The sequence below is a fragment of the Mustelus asterias genome, chromosome 28 (genome assembly GCF_964213995.1).
Source record: "Mustelus asterias chromosome 28, sMusAst1.hap1.1, whole genome shotgun sequence".
Lineage (NCBI taxonomy): Eukaryota > Metazoa > Chordata > Chondrichthyes > Carcharhiniformes > Triakidae > Mustelus > Mustelus asterias.
The window spans coordinates 9,757,765-9,777,186 of NC_135828.1; the positions used below are offsets into that span (position 1 = coordinate 9,757,765).

Here is a 19,422-nt window from a genome sequence, read left to right on the forward strand (position 1 = left end):
AAAAGCAGAGATGTCTTGCTGCATCTGTACAGGGCATTGGTGAGGCCGCAGCTGGAATACTGTGTGCAGTATTGGTCCCCTTATTTGCGGAAGGATATATTGACCTTGGAGGGAGTGCAGAGAAGGTTCACCAGGTTGACACCAGAGATGAGGGGTGTTGATTATGAGGAGAGACTGAGCAGATTGGGTTTGTACTCGTTGGAATTTAGAAGGCTGAGGGGGGATCTTATAGAGACCTATAAGATAATGAAAGGGTTGGATAGAGTAGAGGTGGAGAGATTCTTTCCACTTAGAAAGGAAGCTAGAACTAGAGGGCACAGCCTCAAAATAAAGGGGGGTCAGTTTAGGACAGAGTTGAGGAGGAACTTCTTCTCTCAGAGGGTGGTGAATCTCTGGAATTCTCTGCCCACCGAAGTGGTGGAGGCTACCTCGTTGAATATGTTTAAATCACGGATAGATGGATTCCTGATCGGTAAGGGAATTAGGGGTTATAGGGATCAGGCGGGAAAGTGGAACTGATCCACTTCAGATCAGCCATGATCTTATTGAATGGCGGGGCAGGCTCGAGGGGCTGGATGGCCTACTCCTGCTCCTATTTCTTATGTTCAATGTGGTTGACTCTCAACTGTCCTCGGGCAACTAGGGATGGGCAATAAATGCTGGCCAGCCAGCGACGCCCATGTCCCACAAATGAATAAAAGATGTACCTAGCACATCCCTACCCGTGTTCATATTTGAAATTGGCATATTTCAATAGATAGATGGTGTTCCCCACATCCCGATCACACTTTTAACATTCCAAACATACTTCAATTTAGCGTGAGAGTAAGGAGGTGTGCAACAGCTGAATAGATGCTTTGGAGTAACCCCATAGCAACGTGACACGCAAACATCTCTCGAGGGGCTAACGACCTCTCTCGGCTGCTGGGTGCGACCTACCAATGGGTCCAAAGAGAGAGACAAACCCAGTTACGTACACAGAATTGTGTTTATTTTAAAAGTGCGAGACACACAGAAACAGGTTACATTTAGGTAACTAAAAGTATCGAGTCTCAAAATGAGTGAAACGTGGCGAGGCTGGTTCAGGGCAAGGGTCACTGATTATCTTGAGTTGGTTGACGATGGGTCGGGCAATTGTGCTTAAACCACAGTCCTGAATTACTTGGGTTGGAACAGGTGGCTTTTTTTTTTAAACTTCTGACCAGGCCCTAACCCTTCAACTGGGAGTAGCTTCTGGACGCAAGGCCGTTCTCAAACTTCAGCAATCATTTAAAACACAGACGAAGGGATACGGGTAAAGCAAACGGAGGAACGGCATCCTAGATATAACCATGATGTGGAGTTGCCGGCGTTGGACTGGGGGAGGCACAGTAAGTAATCTCACAACACCCAGGTTAAAGTCCGACAGGTTTATTTGGTAGCACGAGCTTTCGGAGCGTTGCCCCCGAGTTGAAGGGGCGACGCTCCGAAAGCTCGTGCTACCAAATAAACCCGTTGAACTTTAACCTGGGTGTTGCGAGACTACTTACTGTAGATATAACCAATAATAGTCCCAGCAAGGACGAGCCCAAATAATATTTAACTCCATCTGCCCAATCAATGGGCTAAAATCGTTCTTGACCCGTCCTAGCAACACTGTGACAATTTAAAATGAAGCAAAACGTACGGTTTGTAAGGGGAGCTTCCCCAGATGCAGACTGGTTTTGCTTGGGTATCGGAATGGGGGAAACCACACTCAGTTTCACATATTTTGGACTCTTTTGTTTTAGTGAATTAATTGTAAAGACTGAATACCGCAAACTCTTTTTTTTTAAAGTTTCAAGAATGATCTTTTACTAATCGACAACTTTTTTTCTTTTTGCCAAACATGTTCAAGCAGGTTTCAAGGTAAACATCCATCAACTGCAGCGGTTAAAACACCATCAGTTCCCTTTTTTATTAAATACTTTTCTTGTTAAGATCAATCCTATAGTAACAAAGCTATGAAGATCTACCAACATTCAGAACAAACAAACACTGGGTAATTTTTTTTTTTGTAATATATCATGCAAAATCCTGCATCGATTGCCTTATTTAAAACTATAAGATATTAGCCCCATAAGATACAGTAACAATGCAATTAATTTACGTTGCCCCGTTTAAACAGGAATTTTATCATACCAAGCTCAGGCTTAAATTATGTAGTACATACTTCCAGACTGTGCAAGAATGTTAAAGATGCGGAACTAGGTACATCATTATTATTTTTGTCAAGTTAACACATACAGTGAAAATATTGACCATAAACAACACATGCATAACCTCTGTAAAACTGCATATATATTTTAAATGTGACCATTGTGTCCTCAGGTGACCAGCCCCCCCCCCTCCCCCCCCCAACCCCCCCCTCCTTGCTCGCAAGGCGACGTCTCATCAATGCCACCGCCCTGCGCCTCGCGTTTGATCTTGGAAAGAAATGCTACCTCGCTATACATTGACACCATATCCCAGTGACACAAGGCAGAGTAAAACCACCAGGCAGTCCAAATGGTCGTGGCTGGTGACTAGATTACAGCATACTGCAAACTTATGTATGCAAAAAATGACTCTTTTTAAACCAAAGATAAATTTACTGCACTTAGGTCACGACAAAAAAACTTCAATATTATACATTCATATCAATTCTGCTGCAGAGAACACTGGAAGAAATGTTAACAGATGAGGAAAAAAAATACTTTTTTTTGTGTGCACTCCATTTCAATAAATGTGATCACACAAAGCTTCACTTTGCGGATAGTTTGTTAGGAGAGAGAGAGGAAAATACGATCGCCTAGAAGTATTAATATATTTTTGTTTCCATTTCACAGAACAGTGATGTCATAAGTCATGGTCTCCAAATCTCAACATGTGTCGCTTAACATACTCCAGGAGGGCTCACGGGTTTTTAGTTATTAACCTTTAACCCTCATTGACAGGAGGAGCTGCAGTTGCATTGGTGTCCTCCTGGCACCTTAACCTACCGTTACCAATGTTACTCTCGTAGTGACAATTACTGATCAGGGTTGGAGTAACCGCGATTAAATCTCGACAAGAATGGCATACTTTTTCTTTAAAAATAAAAAAAGATCTCTGAGCTCTACACCGGCTGTTAGCTTTGTGATTTTTTTTTTTTTAGTTATTTTGTTTTAAATTTATGGATGTCCGTACTTTGGCAAGGAACGGGTTCAGAATCTACTTTCTGAACCGCTGCCATCAAACAAGTGAGTTATCAGGTACATATACAGCAGCCATTTTATCTGTACATCGCCCATACAGCAGAAACAAACACGATGGAGCCATGAAAACAACAATTAGGCAGTCACCACAGCATCATACACATGCAGATTGGCGCATGGTGCTGCTGGTCTCCAAGAGTTCCCCACGACAGTGATCAGCTTCAATCCACTGCTCAGACGAGAAGTCTACACCCAGCATCTCCAAACTGCAAAGCAAGAATACAACGCGTTCACTGTGTGCTTCCTGCCACCCGGTCTAGTCAACCTAGACTCGATGGGCCAAATGGCCTCCTTCTGCACCGTAGGGATTCGATTCCGTTCTGACCAATCCACCCATTGCCTCAATGCCATTCCTAGAGTTTGTGGCACCGCCGCCCACTCCCCCCCCCCCCCCCCCCCAAAGTGGCATACCCAAAACCAACTGTGCCAAGATACTTACCATCACAACTCAACTCTATAATGGCCCGCCCGCCCTCCCCAAAGTGGCACACTCATAACCAACTGTCCCAAAGCTTTATAGAAACTCAGCAGCATAACTCAACTCTACAATGGATATTTTCCCGTCCCGCCCGCCACAGGAATAGAAGCTTGGGGGTGGGAGATGGGGGCGGTGCGGACCATGCAAAGGTACGTTGACCTCAGTGGGATTTTCCGGTTTTGGGACGAGCGTGGATGGAAATTCCCGCCCTTTGTTTCCTTACCTTGTGCTGAAAAAGGGGAGGCGATGGCCTAGTGGTATTATCGCCAGACTAATAATCCAGAAACTCAGCTAATGGGTTCGAATCCCGCCACGGTAGGTGGTGGAATTTGAATACAATTTGAAAAAATCTGGAATTAAGAATCTGATGACCATGAACCCATTGCCAATTGACAAAAAAACGCATCCAGTTCATTAATGTCCTTGAGGGAAGGAAATCTGCCGTCCTTACCTGGTCTGGCCTACATGTGACTCTAGAGCCACATCAACGTGGTTGACTCTCAGCTGTCCTCCAAGGGCAGCTAGGGGTGGGTAATAAATGCTGGCCCAGCCAGAGACACCCGTGTCCCACATATTAATAAAAAACCCCCTCAGAAGCACTAATATAAGTGAGATGAGTTGAGAATGATGTCCGTCCCCTGCATCTTAACTTCCTCCAAAACTCCAAAGGGCTACCTCAAAAATTTACCGGCCAAATGAGATTCACAAACACAACAGAGATATGGAGATTTGACATTGGCATCTGTGCAGCACAGTGGTTAGCACTGCTGCCTCACAGCGCCAGGGACCCGGGTTCGATTCCGGTCTCGGGTCACTGTCTGTGTGGAGTTTGCACATTCTCCCCGTGTCTGCGTGGGTTTCCTCCGGGTGCTCCAGTTTGCACCAATAGTTCAAAGATGTGCGGGTTAGGTGGATTGGCCGTGCTAAATTGCCCCTTAGTGTCCAAGGATGTATAGGTTAGGTGGATGAGCAGACTAAATGTGCAGTGTTAAGGGCACAAGTGGGGGAACAACCCCGCAAGGTGTAGATTAACACATGGGAATATATTATTGGGTGGCACGGTGGCACAGTGGTTAGCACTGCTGCCTCACAGTGCCAGGGACCTGGGTTCAATTCCGGCCTCGGGTCACTGTGCGTGTGGAGTTTGCACGTTCTCCCTGAGTCTGCGTGGGTTTCCTCCGGGTGCTCTGGTTTCCTCCCACAGTCCAAAGATGCGTGGGTTAGGTCGATTGGCCATGCTAAATTGACCCTAGTGGCAGCGGGATTAGCAGGATAAATACGTGGGGATGGGAGGAATTCTATGATCCTCTTTCATTCAGACTAACTTAGCTAATCCACCCATGAAGTCTTTGCAGTTCTACGGGAAGACAGCAGGGAAATGGGACTGATGGGATTGTTCTATAGAGAAGGCCGGTATGGATGTGATGGGTTGAATGGCCTCCTGCTGATTGTAATGCCTCTCATGAGTTCCCCTTCTGTCACAATGTCAAACTTTTTCCTAAAATACACTAAGGTTTCACCCCACCCCCCCACCGCTCCTCCCAGGAGCCTATTGCATGTCTCAACCATTAAATGGTCAATCATCTTGATTTTCATTCTTCAATTTGCCTCTTGGCTATTTGAATCTGTGCTTCTTTGTTCTACTTGCGTGAAACAGTGTTTGAGATTTCGTGTTTCCTGTATCATCAATAGTTTAAGATGCCCTCCCACTGGCTTACAAGGCCAAAGGCCAGGTTTTTCTGGTCACCTCTCAATCCCACTGCCGAAACATGTTTCGTACACCCGGCTCCCTTTGTGCCACTTTCCTGGAATGGGCTCAACCATCAGGAGGGGGGAGGTTTTGCCAGCGGGTTCCACAGATGTGTTACCATAGTCCTGTATCCTGCACCTCGAGGGCGGCACGGTAGCACAGTGGTTAGCACTGCTGCTTCACAGCTCCAGGGACCTGGGTTCGATTCCTGGCTTGGGTCACTGTCTGTGCGGAGTTTGCACATTCTCCTTGTGTCTGCGTGGGTTTCCTCCGGGTGCTCCGGTTTCCTCCCACAGTCCAAAGATGTGCGGGTTAGGTTGACTGGCCATGCTAAAAATTGCCCCTTAGTGTCCTGAGATGCGTAGGTTAGAGTGATTAGTGGGTAAAATATGTAGGGATATGGGGGTAGGGCCTGGGTGGGATTGTGGTCGGTGCAGACTTGATGGGCCGAATGGCCTCTTTCTGCACTGTAAGGGTTCTATGATTTCTACTCTTGCCCCAGTGTCTCCAGAGGTTACCCACCCACCATCTCAGCCAAGGAAAGGGGAGAGGAAAACATGCGATAAGACGTAGCGGTGTTACTACCTGCACAATGTGTTCACTGGAGCGGTGCAGCGGGGGCCCCCGAGCAGTGGAAGTGTATGTTCTGCCACTTTCCTTCGCGGCGATGCCAGACGCGGGTCTCCTCGGATTGGGTGGTCCTGGGCCTGCCCTGGTTATCGATGTACTGCGTCAGACGGATATAAGCGATACAGGCAGCGTCCTCTCCGATTAGGTGGACGTGGGGGTTGAGAATGGTGGTGTGGATTGGCTTACTGTTCTTTGCCAACACTAAAAAAAAACGTGGCGATTAAAAATCATCTCGTATCGACTTGAGAAAAGTAACAAATGCATCGAACCACCACAATCAGACTCATTCTTTGGTGATAGACACATGGAAAATTACAGTCAGATCTTCCATATAAAAAAGCAGAACTGTGGAAAAACCAACTGGACTAGTCGATTTGCTTGGGTCTCAGCTTTTGCTGATTGAACAGTGTGAGCTCAGTATGATCCAACAGAAAATTTTGACTAGCTACTAGCGTGGCTGTGGTGCGTGAGTCACAAGGGTTCACGTAATAGGGGCGGCACAGTGGTCAGCACTGCTGCCTCACAGCGCCAGGGACCCGGGTTCGATTCCCGGCTTGAGTCACTGTCTGCGCGGAGTCTGCACCTTCTCCGCGTGGGTTTCTTCCGGGTGCTCCGGCTTCCTCCCACAGACCGGAAGACGTGCTGGTTAGGGTGCATTGGCCATGCTAAATTCTCCCTCAGTGTACCGGAACAGGAATGTGGCGACTAGGGGATTTTCACAGTAACTTCATTGCAGTGTTGATGTAAGCTTACTTGTGATGCTAATAAATAAACTTTAAATACTTCATGCCTGCATCTTTCCATGGCAAACACGATCATCATTCAGTGTGCGAGAAAGATAAACACTCACAACAATCAAAAAAGTCCTCGTTTTCCATCTTCCCAATAAAATACAAAAAGGGTTAAAGTTCAGATGTTGACTCTGATCAACAACAGTAGTCCATGCTTGATTTTTATGGAACTTGCCAATCAGAAATGCAATTTTCCATATCCCAATTCCTCATTGGCCTGTGGCGAATGTGTTACCCCAGGAAGATGTCATGTGCATTTCTCTCACATTCATCCCCATGTCAGAGTCATACAGTGCAGTAAAGACCATTTGGCCCGTCGAGTCTGCACCGACAATAACTACCACTAAAGTCGCGCTCGTCCCAGTTTACAGCACTTGTCCCATATCCTTGAATGTCAGCTTGGATCTTGTGTGTTTCTCTTGTGGGGTCCATGAGTTGGATTCAATTGGAATTTGAATTGGTTTTTGGAGCAAGCAAGGAGATGGATGCCCCGTCCACTCTGCGCATTGGCTTTGTGACCCTGAGAAAGGCATTTAAATTCAACCAAAAAAGGAGAGAATTTTCCCGTCCCGCCCCCGCCACGGGAATCGTAGCGGGTGGGGGCAGACCATGCAAAGGCCCCTTTGACTCGGGCGGGATTTTCCGGTTTTGGGGCGAGAGTGTCCGGAAAATCCCGCCCAAAATTTAAAATTGTCATCAGTGATGGTGACCATGAAACTATTACTGATTGTTGACATACTTCTGGTTCACTCATGCCCTTTAGGGAAGGAAATCTGCTGTCCTTAGCTGGTCTGGCCTTCACATGACTCCAGACCCATCTCAATGTGGCTGATTCTCAATGGCCCTCAGAAATGGCCTAGCAAGCCACTCAGGACAAGAGTATTTAGGGATGCTGGCCTTGTCAATGATGTCCACACCCCATGGAAGAATAAAGTTCTAAACCTTGTGTGTTCCAGACACACAACATAACTTGTATTCATGAACTAACCATGCGTAAGGCCTAGGAAAATTTGCCAATAAGACAAAACAGAACTATGTTCTCTTCTTTGCCTGAATAAGTTGCAGTGTGTTGGAATTTGAGAGATAACTCATTACGTACAAATGCTAGAGGATAGCTGGTGTGATGCAAAGCTTTGCAGTTCAGAATTAAACTGCATACTTACAGTTCTCAAAATAGAACTTGTGGAAATCCATTCCCTCCACGAGGTTTCCAAGGGCTTCAGGTTCAAATGAGGTTAGACCAGGGTCACAGATTTTCCTGAAAGAAACCAACCCTCTCGTTATGTTCAGGCTCTCAAAAATATTATAACGAGGTACTGTTTTTCAGGTAGGCTTCAACACAAGAGTGACTAATGCTTAATTGACATGCAACCTGTAACGAGAATGCGGCAAAACCTTCTGGTGATCGACAGTAGCGCTGAGGCCTCAATCGTGAGGTCCATGATTGAAATAAGTTCCATTAGGATTTTTGCAAGTGGCGTCCATATTAAATTAACTAGCTGGTGAAACAATCCTACTGTCTCGCCATGCGTTGGAATGTCACATCAATCGAGCTGCTTTCCTCGCGCACATAGAATCCTTACAGTACAGAAGGAGGCCATTCGGCCCATCAAGTCTGCACCGACTCTCTGACAGAGCATCCCACATAGGCCCATACACCGCCCGCCCCTCCCCCCCCACCCTGTAACCCCACATATTTACCCCGCTAATCACCCTCAACCTATGTCTTGGGACACTAAGGAACAATTCAGCATGGTTAGAATCGTAGAATCCCGACAGTGCAGAAAGAGAGGCCATTCGGCCGATCGAGTCTACACCAATCACAATCCCACCCAGGCCCTATCCCCTTAATCCCACGTATTTAGAAGTTCATAGAATGTTGAAGTTCATCGAATCCCTACAGTGCAGAAGGAGGCCATTTGGCCCATTGAGTCTGCACCGACCACAATCCCACCCAGGCCCTATCCCCGTACCCCACATATTTACCCTACTATTCCCCCTGACACTAAGGGGCAATTTAGCATGGCCAATCAACCTCACATGCACATCTTTGGAGTGTGGGAAGAAACTGGAGCACCCGTAGGAAAACCCACGCAGACACGGGGAGAACGTGCAAAATCCACACAGACTGTGACCTGAGGCCAGAATTGAACCTGGGTCCCTGGCGCTGTGAGGCAGCAGTGCTAACCACTGTGCCACCATGCCGCCCATTAATCCGCCTAACCTGCACGTCTTTGGACTGTACTTGCCTAACTGGGCTACAGTTGGAGTCTTGGATGCAGGTTTGGGGAGCGTTATATAAAGGATATGAAAGTGACGGAAAAGATGCTGCGAAGATTCATTGGCATTTTACCAAGGATGAAGAATTGCAAGTTGAAGAGAGTGGAGGATAACTTTCTTATGAGATTCAGGGGTGATATGGAGGAGGCCTTTCAAGATTATGTAAGGGTTTTATCTCATTAAATGTTTGTGAAAATGTGGGAGATTGAAGAGAGTCACAACAAAGTGTAAGGGAAGGTTAAAAATAAATCACACTTTTCTTGAAAGGGTGCTCTGAATGTGGAACTCTGTCACAAACCACAGATGAAGCATAATCCATATTAAAAGAGAATGAGGTAATTGTGTGAAGAAGATGAATATTACAGGGAGTAGAGATCAGGCCAGGTTGTTAATATGGCGATTAACAGTATTACTGACTTAATGGGCTGAATAGCATGTTCAATGCTAACAACATAATGCCTGCAACACAGTAAATCATAAGTGTTCAATTGAAGCAAATTCAGACAATAATGGTTATATTATTCATAAAATCCCTACAGTGCAGAAGGAGGCCATTCGGCCCATCGAGTCGGCACCGACCACAATCCCACCCAGGCCCTATCCCCATGACCCCATGCATTTACCCTAGCTAGTCCTCCTGACACTAAGGGGCAATTTAGCATAGTCAGTCCACCTAACCTGCACATCTTTGGACTGTGGGAGGAAACCGGAGGAAACCTATGCAGACATGGGGGGAATGTGCCAACTCCACATAGTCACTCGAGGCCGGAACTGAACCCAGGTCCCTGGCACTGTGAGGCAGCAATGCTAACCGTTGTGCCACCGTGCTGCCCTTAGAACAGAATGACTTTCCAAGTTTTATTACTTAATTAGCATTTAGAACACAAAAGTAAGAAGTTGGACCCTTTCTTTTCCATGCAAAAGAATATTAAGGTGGTGGTGTGCATTACCCCAAGTGGCAGGTGCCAAATCAATGAAAATATTTGCGGGAAATTGGATAAAACCTTCAAAAGAAAAGTGCTGAAGTGTTTGGGGAAAGAGCAGTGAAATGGGATTGGGGTAGATTACTCTGAGTTGCAGTTTGTGTAGCATCGAAGTGTCAATGTTGTTGAAATCCTAATCCAATGAAAGAGGGGGGAGAATTTATATTCTCCAAAGGACAGCGTTAAACTAACGGAGGTGCAAAGGGAAAGCACTCACCCTCCAGCTTTTACAGTGCTACATAATGAAACAGTGGTTGACAGGATCCTGGATACGAGCTTGCTAGCCAATGTGGGGCATAAAGGGTTGGATTCCGACACAAAAACAACCTACTCATTGCTGAAACCAAAAGAGAAAATGTTGGAAAATCTCAGCAGGTCTGGCAGCATCTGTGAGGAAAGAAAAGTGCTGACGTCTCGAGTCCAGATGACCCTTTGCTTTGACAAAGGGTCATCTGGACTCGAAACGTCAGCTCACTTCTCTCATAGAATCCCTACAGTGCACAAGGAGGCCATTCGGCCATTGAGTCTGCGCCGATCACAGTCCCACCCAGGTCCTATCCCCGTAACCCCACATATTTACCCTGCTAATCCCCCTGACACTAAGGGGCAATTTAGCATGGCCAATCCACCTAACCCGCACATCCTTGGAGTGTGGGAGGAAACCGGAGAACCCGGAGGAAACCCACACAGACACAGGGAGAATGTGCAAACCCCACACAGACAGTGAGTGACCTGAGGCCAGAATTGAACCCTTTGACTATGAGGCAGCAGCTCTTTTCTCTTCTCACAGACCTGCTGAGACTTTCCAGCATTTTCTCTTTTGGTTTCAGATTCCAGCATCCGCAGTAATTTGCTTCTACTCATAGTTGAAACTGGCAGGCCGTCAGGATCGAGCACTTGGCCTCAATCGGCAAGATGCCAAATGTTATTTTAAGGGCAGAAGTTCTTTAAGTCCAATAATGTGTTTCCCGACAGGTTTGTGCACCCAGGGGTTAAAGTGACAAAAGGAGTCTTTACGATGCATTGTTTTGCTACTCCCGGTTCATATTTCACTGTGAAAAGATTTCAGCACTTGTTTCCCTGGCAAATGCCAGCTCCAATAGTCCTGATAGTTTCAGATAAAGTCTAAGGAAATATTTGCCCTCATTATGTTGCATTGTTCTTAAGGTTGAATTGATATGAAGAAGCATCAAAAACCAGGATTGTTTCTTCAACAGTTGGAAACTTGGCCACTCTCAGTCTCCAGAGAGTTCCCCTAGCATCCAATTCTGCTCAACGTGGCTCCCTCTACTTTGATACCTTCAGATACCTTTTGTTTATATGGCGTGCATAACAGAGTGAAACATCCCATGGTGAAATTTTTGCAGATGCACCACAGAAAGCATTCTTTGGCACAGTAGTCAGCTCTGCTGCCTCACTGCGCCAAAGACCCGGATTCAATTCCCGGCTTGGGTCACTGTCAGTGTGGAGTCTGCATGTTCTCCCCGTGTCGGCATGGGTCTCCTCTGGGCGCTCCGGTTTCCTCCCACAGTCCAAAAGACGTGCTGGTTAGGGTGAATTGGCCAGGCAAAATTCTCCCTCAGTGTACCCGAACAGGCGCCGGAGTGTGGCGACTAGGGGATTTTCACAGTCACTTCACTGCAGTGTTAATGCAAGCCTACTTGTGACTAATAAATAAACTTTAACTTTCTGGATGCATCACAGCTCCTGCTCTGCCCAAGATCGCAAAAAAACTACAAAGGGTCGTGAACGTAGCCCAGTCCATCACGCAAACTGGCCTCCCATCCACTGACTCCGTCAACACTTCCCACTGCCTTGGAAAAGCAGCATATCACAAATCTGTTTCTTTAAAAATGAACACCTGAAAGTAAGTATTTGATGGACATTTGTGTCTAAGCAATAAACTGAAACAGTGGAGTAAATCATCCACTGTGATGAGTGCTTATAAATATACTGTATAAAAAAGTAGACTGATTGGGATACCTTTGAACTTGTATAATGTTCAAAATGAAACTTGAAACTTGTACATCTGAGTGTAATTTTACAAGATGTAAATTTTAAATTTAAACTTAAGGATAATTAAGGACATTCTCTCTTCCATCTTCTTCTGTCGGGAAAAAGATACAAAAGTCTGAGGTTCATGTCTCAACCAACTCAATGACTTATAGGAGGAGTGAGAGAGGCAGAGAGGCTTGGGGAGAGATTTCCATAAGTTAAGGCCTTGGGGGAGCTGAAGGCACGGCCACTAATGGTGCATCGATTAAAATCAGGGATGTTCAAGGAAACAGCAATTGGAGAAAGGGCTACATTTGACCACATTGCTTTTCCCCTTTCCCCCCAGTAAATAACTGGATGTATACGCATCACTTGTTTTTCAACAGTGGGGAAGCTGGTCAGAGTCTCATCTCATTTCCAAGGGGTACAAGAGGAGAGGCCAGTGCGCTTGCGATCGATTGAAGGCTGGGAAATTTGCAGAGAGCTTGCTTCACTCGATCTGCTATCTGACCGCAACCTAGTACCAAGATGAAGTTAAAGCTGTCTGGAGATTGGAAGGCTGCAGTGAGTGGATGTCCAGCACCTTCCAATACATTTTCGGGTGAGCTAAAGGTAATCAGATCCATGGTTCTGCAAAAAAAAACAAAAGCAACTAGGATTGTGCCACCATGACACCAGCAAGGGGCAGCAGGGCGGCACAGTGGTTAGCACTGCTACCTCACAGCGCCAGGGACCCAGGTTCAATTCTGGCCTTGGGGTCATTGTCTGTGGGGAGTTTGCACATTCTCCTCATGCCTGCATGTGTTTCCTCCGGGTGCTCCGGTTTCCTTCCAAGGTCCAAAGATGTGCGGGTTAGGTTGATTGGTCATGCTAAATTGCCCCTTAGTGTTAGAGGGATTAGCAGGACAAATGCGTGTGGTTGTGGGGATAGGGCCTCTGTGGGCTCAATGGGCTGAATGGCCTCCCTCTGCACTGTAGGGATTCTATGATTGAAATGATGGAGATGTGAAAAAACTGACCCAGGGCCTTGAATTTCACCATCCCCGCCATGGGGAGGTACTGAATGGGCACCGAGCAATTGGAAGGATTGAAGACAGGGCAAATTGGCACTCCTTTGGCCCACAATATCCTGTCAGCTGCAGGAAGTGCTTGGGGGAATCTTAATAACCACTTCAAAAAGTTACAATCAGAAGGGCAAATTCAACTCGGTCATGAACCTGGACACTTAGCACTGAGGAGCTTTGCTTCAAGTCTTATTTTCCATTGTCTAGAGAGGAAGATGCTACTGATTTCTAAATTGCCATGGCAACCGCATCTAATAAGGAGCGCTATTTCCTGATCGGAGCATGTGACACGCTCTCCAAGATTAATGGCCATGCCAGCTCTGCTTATTAACTCAGGCGTTTTATTTTCAATAATTCTTTATTACCGGTGCTTCTCTACAAGTTAAAGTGTTGCCTTTTCACTTTGAAATGCAGAGCGTGAAAAGCACAACAAAGTCTCAAGGAAGGCCAAGGTAAAACCCTGCAAAGTGGCATTGTCAAATTACACAAGACTCCTTTGCATGGACAATTGTGAATTCAAAAGGCTTGCTGAAAAGCATCAGCAGTGCGGAGAGGGATTCAGATGGCTGTGTCACTGAGTAGCACTTACGTCTCTGAATCCATGAGACTTGGGCACCAAAGCCAGGTCTACACCTCCAACCCGCATTGTTGGAGGTGCCCGCTTTCACCCGATGCTGGATTCAAACCGAATCTCCCTGTGTATGAGTGGATGTTAAAAAGTCCCAGGGCAATCATTCAAGGATCAGCAGGGAATTTGTGACGAATAGTATTCCCTCAAGCAAGGACACTTAAAAAAAACAGAGAAAGGGATCATAGAATCCCTACAGTGCAGAAGGAGGCCATTTGGTCCATTGAGTCTACACTGACTCTTCATCGGAGCACCTTACCCATGCTCTATCCCTGTAACCCCATATATTTACCCTGCTAATCCCCCTAACCTACACATCTTGAGACACTAAGGGGCAATTTAGCATGGCCAATCCACCTAACCCACACATCTTTGGAGTGTGGGAGAAAATTGGAGCACCCGGAGGAAACCCACACAGACACGGGAAGAATGTGTAGACTCCGCACAGATAGTCAACCAAGGCTGGAATTGAACCCGGTCCCCGGTGAGGCAGCAGCGCTAACCACTGTGCCACCATGCCATCCATCGCCACTTTGCAGATTGTAGGGGGTTGCTGTGTTCCAATTACTCCATTCCCGGCTTGGGTCACTGTCTGTGTGGAGTTTGCATATTCTCCCCGTGTCTGCGTGGGTTTCCTCCGGATGCTCCGATTTCCCCCCCACAGTCCAAAGATGTGCGGGTTAGGTCGATTGGCCATGCTAAATTGCCCCTAAGTGTCTCGGGATGTGTCGGTTAGCGGGATTAGCGCATGGGTGGGATTGTTGTTGGTGCAGACTCGATGGGCCAAATGGCCTCCTCCTGCACTGTAGGGATTCTATGATTTCTTACCCTATTGCGTCTTCTACCTTATAGCAGTGACAACAGTTCAGAAAAGTAGTTAATTGGCTGTGAAATGCTTTGGGGCTGAGGTGGTCCAAGGCACTAACTATAGAAATGTGAGTCTTCCTTTACAAGGATATTGCCACTGTTGTACTCCGGGAATTGTTTTCCTTTTCCAGGATAATATCGATGAAACTTTTGACTAGAGAAGAGTGGCTTCGAGCTGTGTTAATCAGACTGTAAGATTGGCCACTCCATTACTCTCAGGAAATCGGGAATGATTTTTATCGGATTACATTTTCACTGTCTTCTCTTCTGACCATTCTCTCGACAGAATGTTCATCTTCCTTGTCCCTTTCCCTGATAGCTGTGCCACCTGAACGCCTCCTCAATTCGAAAGGCCACCTGAACGCTTCCTCTTCACCAGGTGACAAACAGTCCTCCAAATGTTTATTCAAATTGGGATTTAAATATTAATATCAAGCTTCAGTGAGATTTTCATGGAAATAACATTACAGCTCCTATTAGTCACCTAGGAATATGAGGCATAGTAATTAAATACAATGCCCGAGGGGATTATCTTGTGCATCGGGGACAGATGATGGCCGTCTCATAAATAACTTACCATAAATATTTACAATTACCCAAACTTCAAAAAGCAGACCCTTATTATTTATATCATCTCTGGCCAATTATCTATCTGTAAATGTCTCACCTTCAGATATAATATTTCAAGCTGTCAAAAAATGATATATCTGCTATTGTTCTTAAGATAATTTGGCACACCCTGCACCCCTTCCCCGCCAAAATGTTAATATTATATACAGTTTACTTTGTTTGAGTCTTTCTCTTATTTTCTTCTCTTGCAGGGGGGAATTGTTTTGCCACAACAGGTTTCCACAGACACACCACGTCCTTTGATTTGATTTATTGTCACGTGTATTAGGAGACAGCGAAAAGTATTGTTTCCTGCGCGCTATACAGACAAAGCATACCGTTCATAGAGTACATTGGGGGCGGCACGGTGGCACAGTGGTCAGCACTGCTGCCTCACAGCGCCAGGGACCCGGGTTCAATTCCCGGCTTGGGTCACTGTCTGTGTGGAGTCTGCACGTTCTCCCCGTGTCTGCGTGGGTTTCCTCCGGGTGCTCTGGTTTCCTCCCACAATCTGAAAAATGTGCTGGTTAGGGTGCATTGACCCGAACAGGCGCCGGGGTGTTGGGAGTAGGGGATTTTCACAGTAATTTCATTGCAATGTTAATGTAAGCCTATTTATGTCTAATGAATAAACTTTACATTACCAGAGTGGATTGGACAGTTTAGGCCTATACTCTCTGGAATTTAGAAGAATGAGGGGAGATCAAATTGAGGTGTACAAGATGATAAAAGATATGGATAAAGTAGACGTGGAGCGGATGCTTCCTCTGGTGGGGCATTCTAGGACGAGAGGTCATAGTCTGAGGATAAGGGGCAGCAAATTCAAAACAGAGTTGAGGAGAAACTACTTCTCCCAAAGGGTTGTGAATCTGTGGGATTCGCTGCCCCAAAGTGCGGTGGATGCTGGGACAGTGAGTAAATTTAAGGAGGAGTTAGACAGATTTTTAATTGGTAATGGGCTGAAGGGTTATGGGGAGAAGGCAGGAAAATGGGGATGAGGAGCATATCAGCCATGGTCAAATGGCGGAACAGACTTGATGGACCGAATGGCCAAATTCTGCTCCTATATCTTATGAACTTACATAGGGGAAAAGGAAAGGAGAGGGTGCAGAATATAGTGTCACAGTCACAGAAAGGTCAGCTTAGTATGTGTTGGGTCCATTCAAAAGTCTGATGGCAGCAGGGAAGAAGCTGTTCTCGAGTCGGTTGGTACGTGACCTCAGACTTTTGAACCTTTTTCCTGACGGAAGTAGGTGGAAGAGAGAATGTCCGGGGTGTGTGGGGTCCTTGATTGTACTGCTCTATAGCGAGCTCACAGTGGTGGCTATTCTTCATGTGTGCCTGGATAACAGATGCCAGTAGGCTTTTGAACCCTGGGAAGGGACCAGAGGATGGGGTGATCATACCCAATCCTGTCCTCATCCCATCTCGCATGGAGGGGTTACTGGATAGTCACTGCAACCCTGGAAGATATTTGTTTGGCACTTTTCCTGGTCTGGTTAATTGGAAGCCAGTTATACTGATAGAATCATAGCATCTCCACAGCACAGAAGGACGTCATTGGGCCCATCGTGTCTGCCCCAGCTCTCCAATAGAGCCTCTCATCCAGACCTTATCACTGTAACCCTACGCATTTACCCCGCTAAACCCTCTAACCTACACATCGTGGGACTCTAAGGGGAAATTACTATGGCCAATTAACCTAACCTGCACATCTTTGCACACTAAGGTGCAATTTAGCATGACCAATCCCCCTAACCTACGCACCTTTGGACACTAAGGGACAATTTAGCATGGCCAATCAACCTAACCTGCACATTTTTGGAGTGTGGCAGGAAACCGGAGCATCCGGAGGAAACCCACTCAGACAGGGGGAGAACGTGCAAACTCTACACAGACAGTGACCCAAGGCCGGAATTGAACCTGGGTCCCTGGTGCTGGGAGGCTGCAGTGCCGCCCTGTTACTAATGATTCAGAGTTTCCTGGTGTCAGCATCACTGAGCATTGCACTATGAGAAGGAGTTGCTCATTCAACGACTAGGGGAGCTTGACTATCAGGAACATAGGAGCAGGAGTAGGCCATTCAACCCCTCGAGCCTGTTCTGCCATTCAACTAGACCATGGCTGATCATCTCCCTCAGTGCCATTTTCCTGCGCAACCTGCACATTCCCTTGATGTCACCCGTATCTGAAAATCTTGGGCTGGAACATATATTAATGACTGAGCTTGCACAGCTCTCTGGGGTCAAGAATTCCAACGATTCCCCACCCTCAAGTGAGGACGTTCCTCTTCACCTCCGTCCTAAATGGCTTGCCCCTCATTCTGAGACTGTGTCCCCTGATTCTAGACATTCTAAGAAGTCTCACAACACCAGGTTAAAGTCCAACAGGTTTATTTGGTAGCAAAAGCCACGAGCTTTCGGAGCGCTGCCCCTTCATCTGGTGACTGGGATTTCAGTTCACAAACAGGGCATATAAAGACACAAACTCAATTTGAGTCTTTAGTCTGAGTTTGTGTCTGTATATGCCCTGTTAGTGAACTGAAATCCCACTCACCTGATGAAGGGGCAGCGCTCCGAAAGCTAGTGGCTTGTGCTACCAAATAAACCTGTTGGACTTTAACCTGGTGTTGTGAGACTTCTTACTGTGTTTACCCCAGTCCAACGCCGGCATCTCCACATCTAGACACTCTAGCCAGGAGAAACACCCTTTCTGCATCTACCCCGTCGAGCCCTTTAAGAATTTTGTACGTTTCAATGCTTGTAGAGAATACAAGCCCAGCCTCCTCAACCTTTCCTCAGAGGACAGTTCCACCGTCCCCGCAATTAGTCAGGTAAACCTCCGCTGTACTCAGGTATATTCTTCCTTAGTTAAGGGAACCAATTCTCCAAGAGCAGTCCAACCAATGTTCTTTACAACTGAATCAAGGCATCTGATGTTTATTTCTCCACTGACAACCTTCTAGATGTTTTCTTTTTAAGGTTGCGTGAATAAGATGACACATGGCTCTGGCAATCAATGGATTAATATTTCATCTGCTGAGAAGAGGCAATAAAGACACTGGAATTGCAATTAAAGAAGCTGGGACTTGAAGCGAAATGTTGTGTATAGTTCCAAAAACGTGGGCGTTTGCCCCCAGCCGAAGACATTCAGTCTGAGTTGGCAAGGCAATAATGAGTGCCGCCTTGATATTAAATGAAAATTATTTTCTTCAAATTGTTGCGACTGAATCAATGTTTACAGTGCGTAGGCTCAGAGCGCCTAACTCTTGAACAATGGCTGAACTACTGGGGACACTTGCACAATACATTCTGCGCTGGTCTCTCCCCCATCCTCCCACATGCTAATTAGTACTATTCCCAACTCAGTGCCTCGCAAGTACCGACTAACAAGCACTAACTTGAAAACCGCGTTGTTTCTGATGAGTTTTTCTGTGTATAAGGAATTGTTTTTCAGCCACTCCTGCTATACCGCACAGCGATGGACTAATTCCTACAAAACAACTGCTTTTCTTCCCCACACATTTTGACAGGCAGATTGATAATGTGTTGGCGCGAACTCGATGGGCCAAAGGGCCTCTTCTGCACTGTATGATTCTAATCAGTTGGACAGCTAATGCTTCTAACATGGCTCTCAGTTACCCAGGCCTGCTTTAAGGTTAGACCCCGAAAAGCATGGAGTTTCCAGGCATTTGTATAATTGAGCTTTCCCTGGGCTACATTGGGAGACTGAAACTTGTGTGTTCTGCAATAGTCTCCACTAATCTGACGGTCAATTCAAGAAAAATATTTAGTTTATTTATTAGTCACAAGTAAGGCTTACATTAACACTGCAATGAAGTTACTGTGAAATTCCCCTAGTCGCCACACTCCGGCGCCTGTTCGGGTCAATGCACCCTAACCAGCACGTCTTTCGGGACTGTGGGAGGAAACCAGAGCACCCGGAGGAAACCCACGCCGACACGGGGAGAACGTGCAAATTCCACATCGACAGAGACCCGAGCTGGGAATCGAACCCGGGTCCCTGGCACTGTGAAGTAACTAACCTGTTAACCACTGCGGCCACCGTGCTGCTTTTGAAGAATGGGGTTTGT

At 46.4% G+C, this 19,422-nt stretch overlaps 1 protein-coding gene across 6 annotated transcripts in view; it reads right to left on the reverse strand.

Moving 5' to 3' along the window:
- Positions 1 to 977: 977 nt before the first annotated feature.
- LOC144480213 (calcium/calmodulin-dependent protein kinase type II subunit gamma-like) overlaps positions 978 to 19,422 on the reverse strand; it is a 463,856-nt gene continuing 445,411 nt past the window's right edge. For all 6 annotated transcript variants that reach the window (XM_078199435.1, XM_078199441.1, XM_078199439.1 and 3 more), the window contains 3 exons: positions 8,067 to 8,161; positions 6,068 to 6,313; positions 978 to 3,460 (listed from right to left, as the gene is read on the reverse strand). In XM_078199435.1, coding sequence (XP_078055561.1) covers positions 6,081 to 6,313; positions 8,067 to 8,161 — 328 coding nt within the window. In that variant the 3' untranslated portion in view covers positions 978 to 3,460; positions 6,068 to 6,080. The remainder of the gene's footprint in view (positions 3,461 to 6,067; positions 6,314 to 8,066; positions 8,162 to 19,422) is intronic.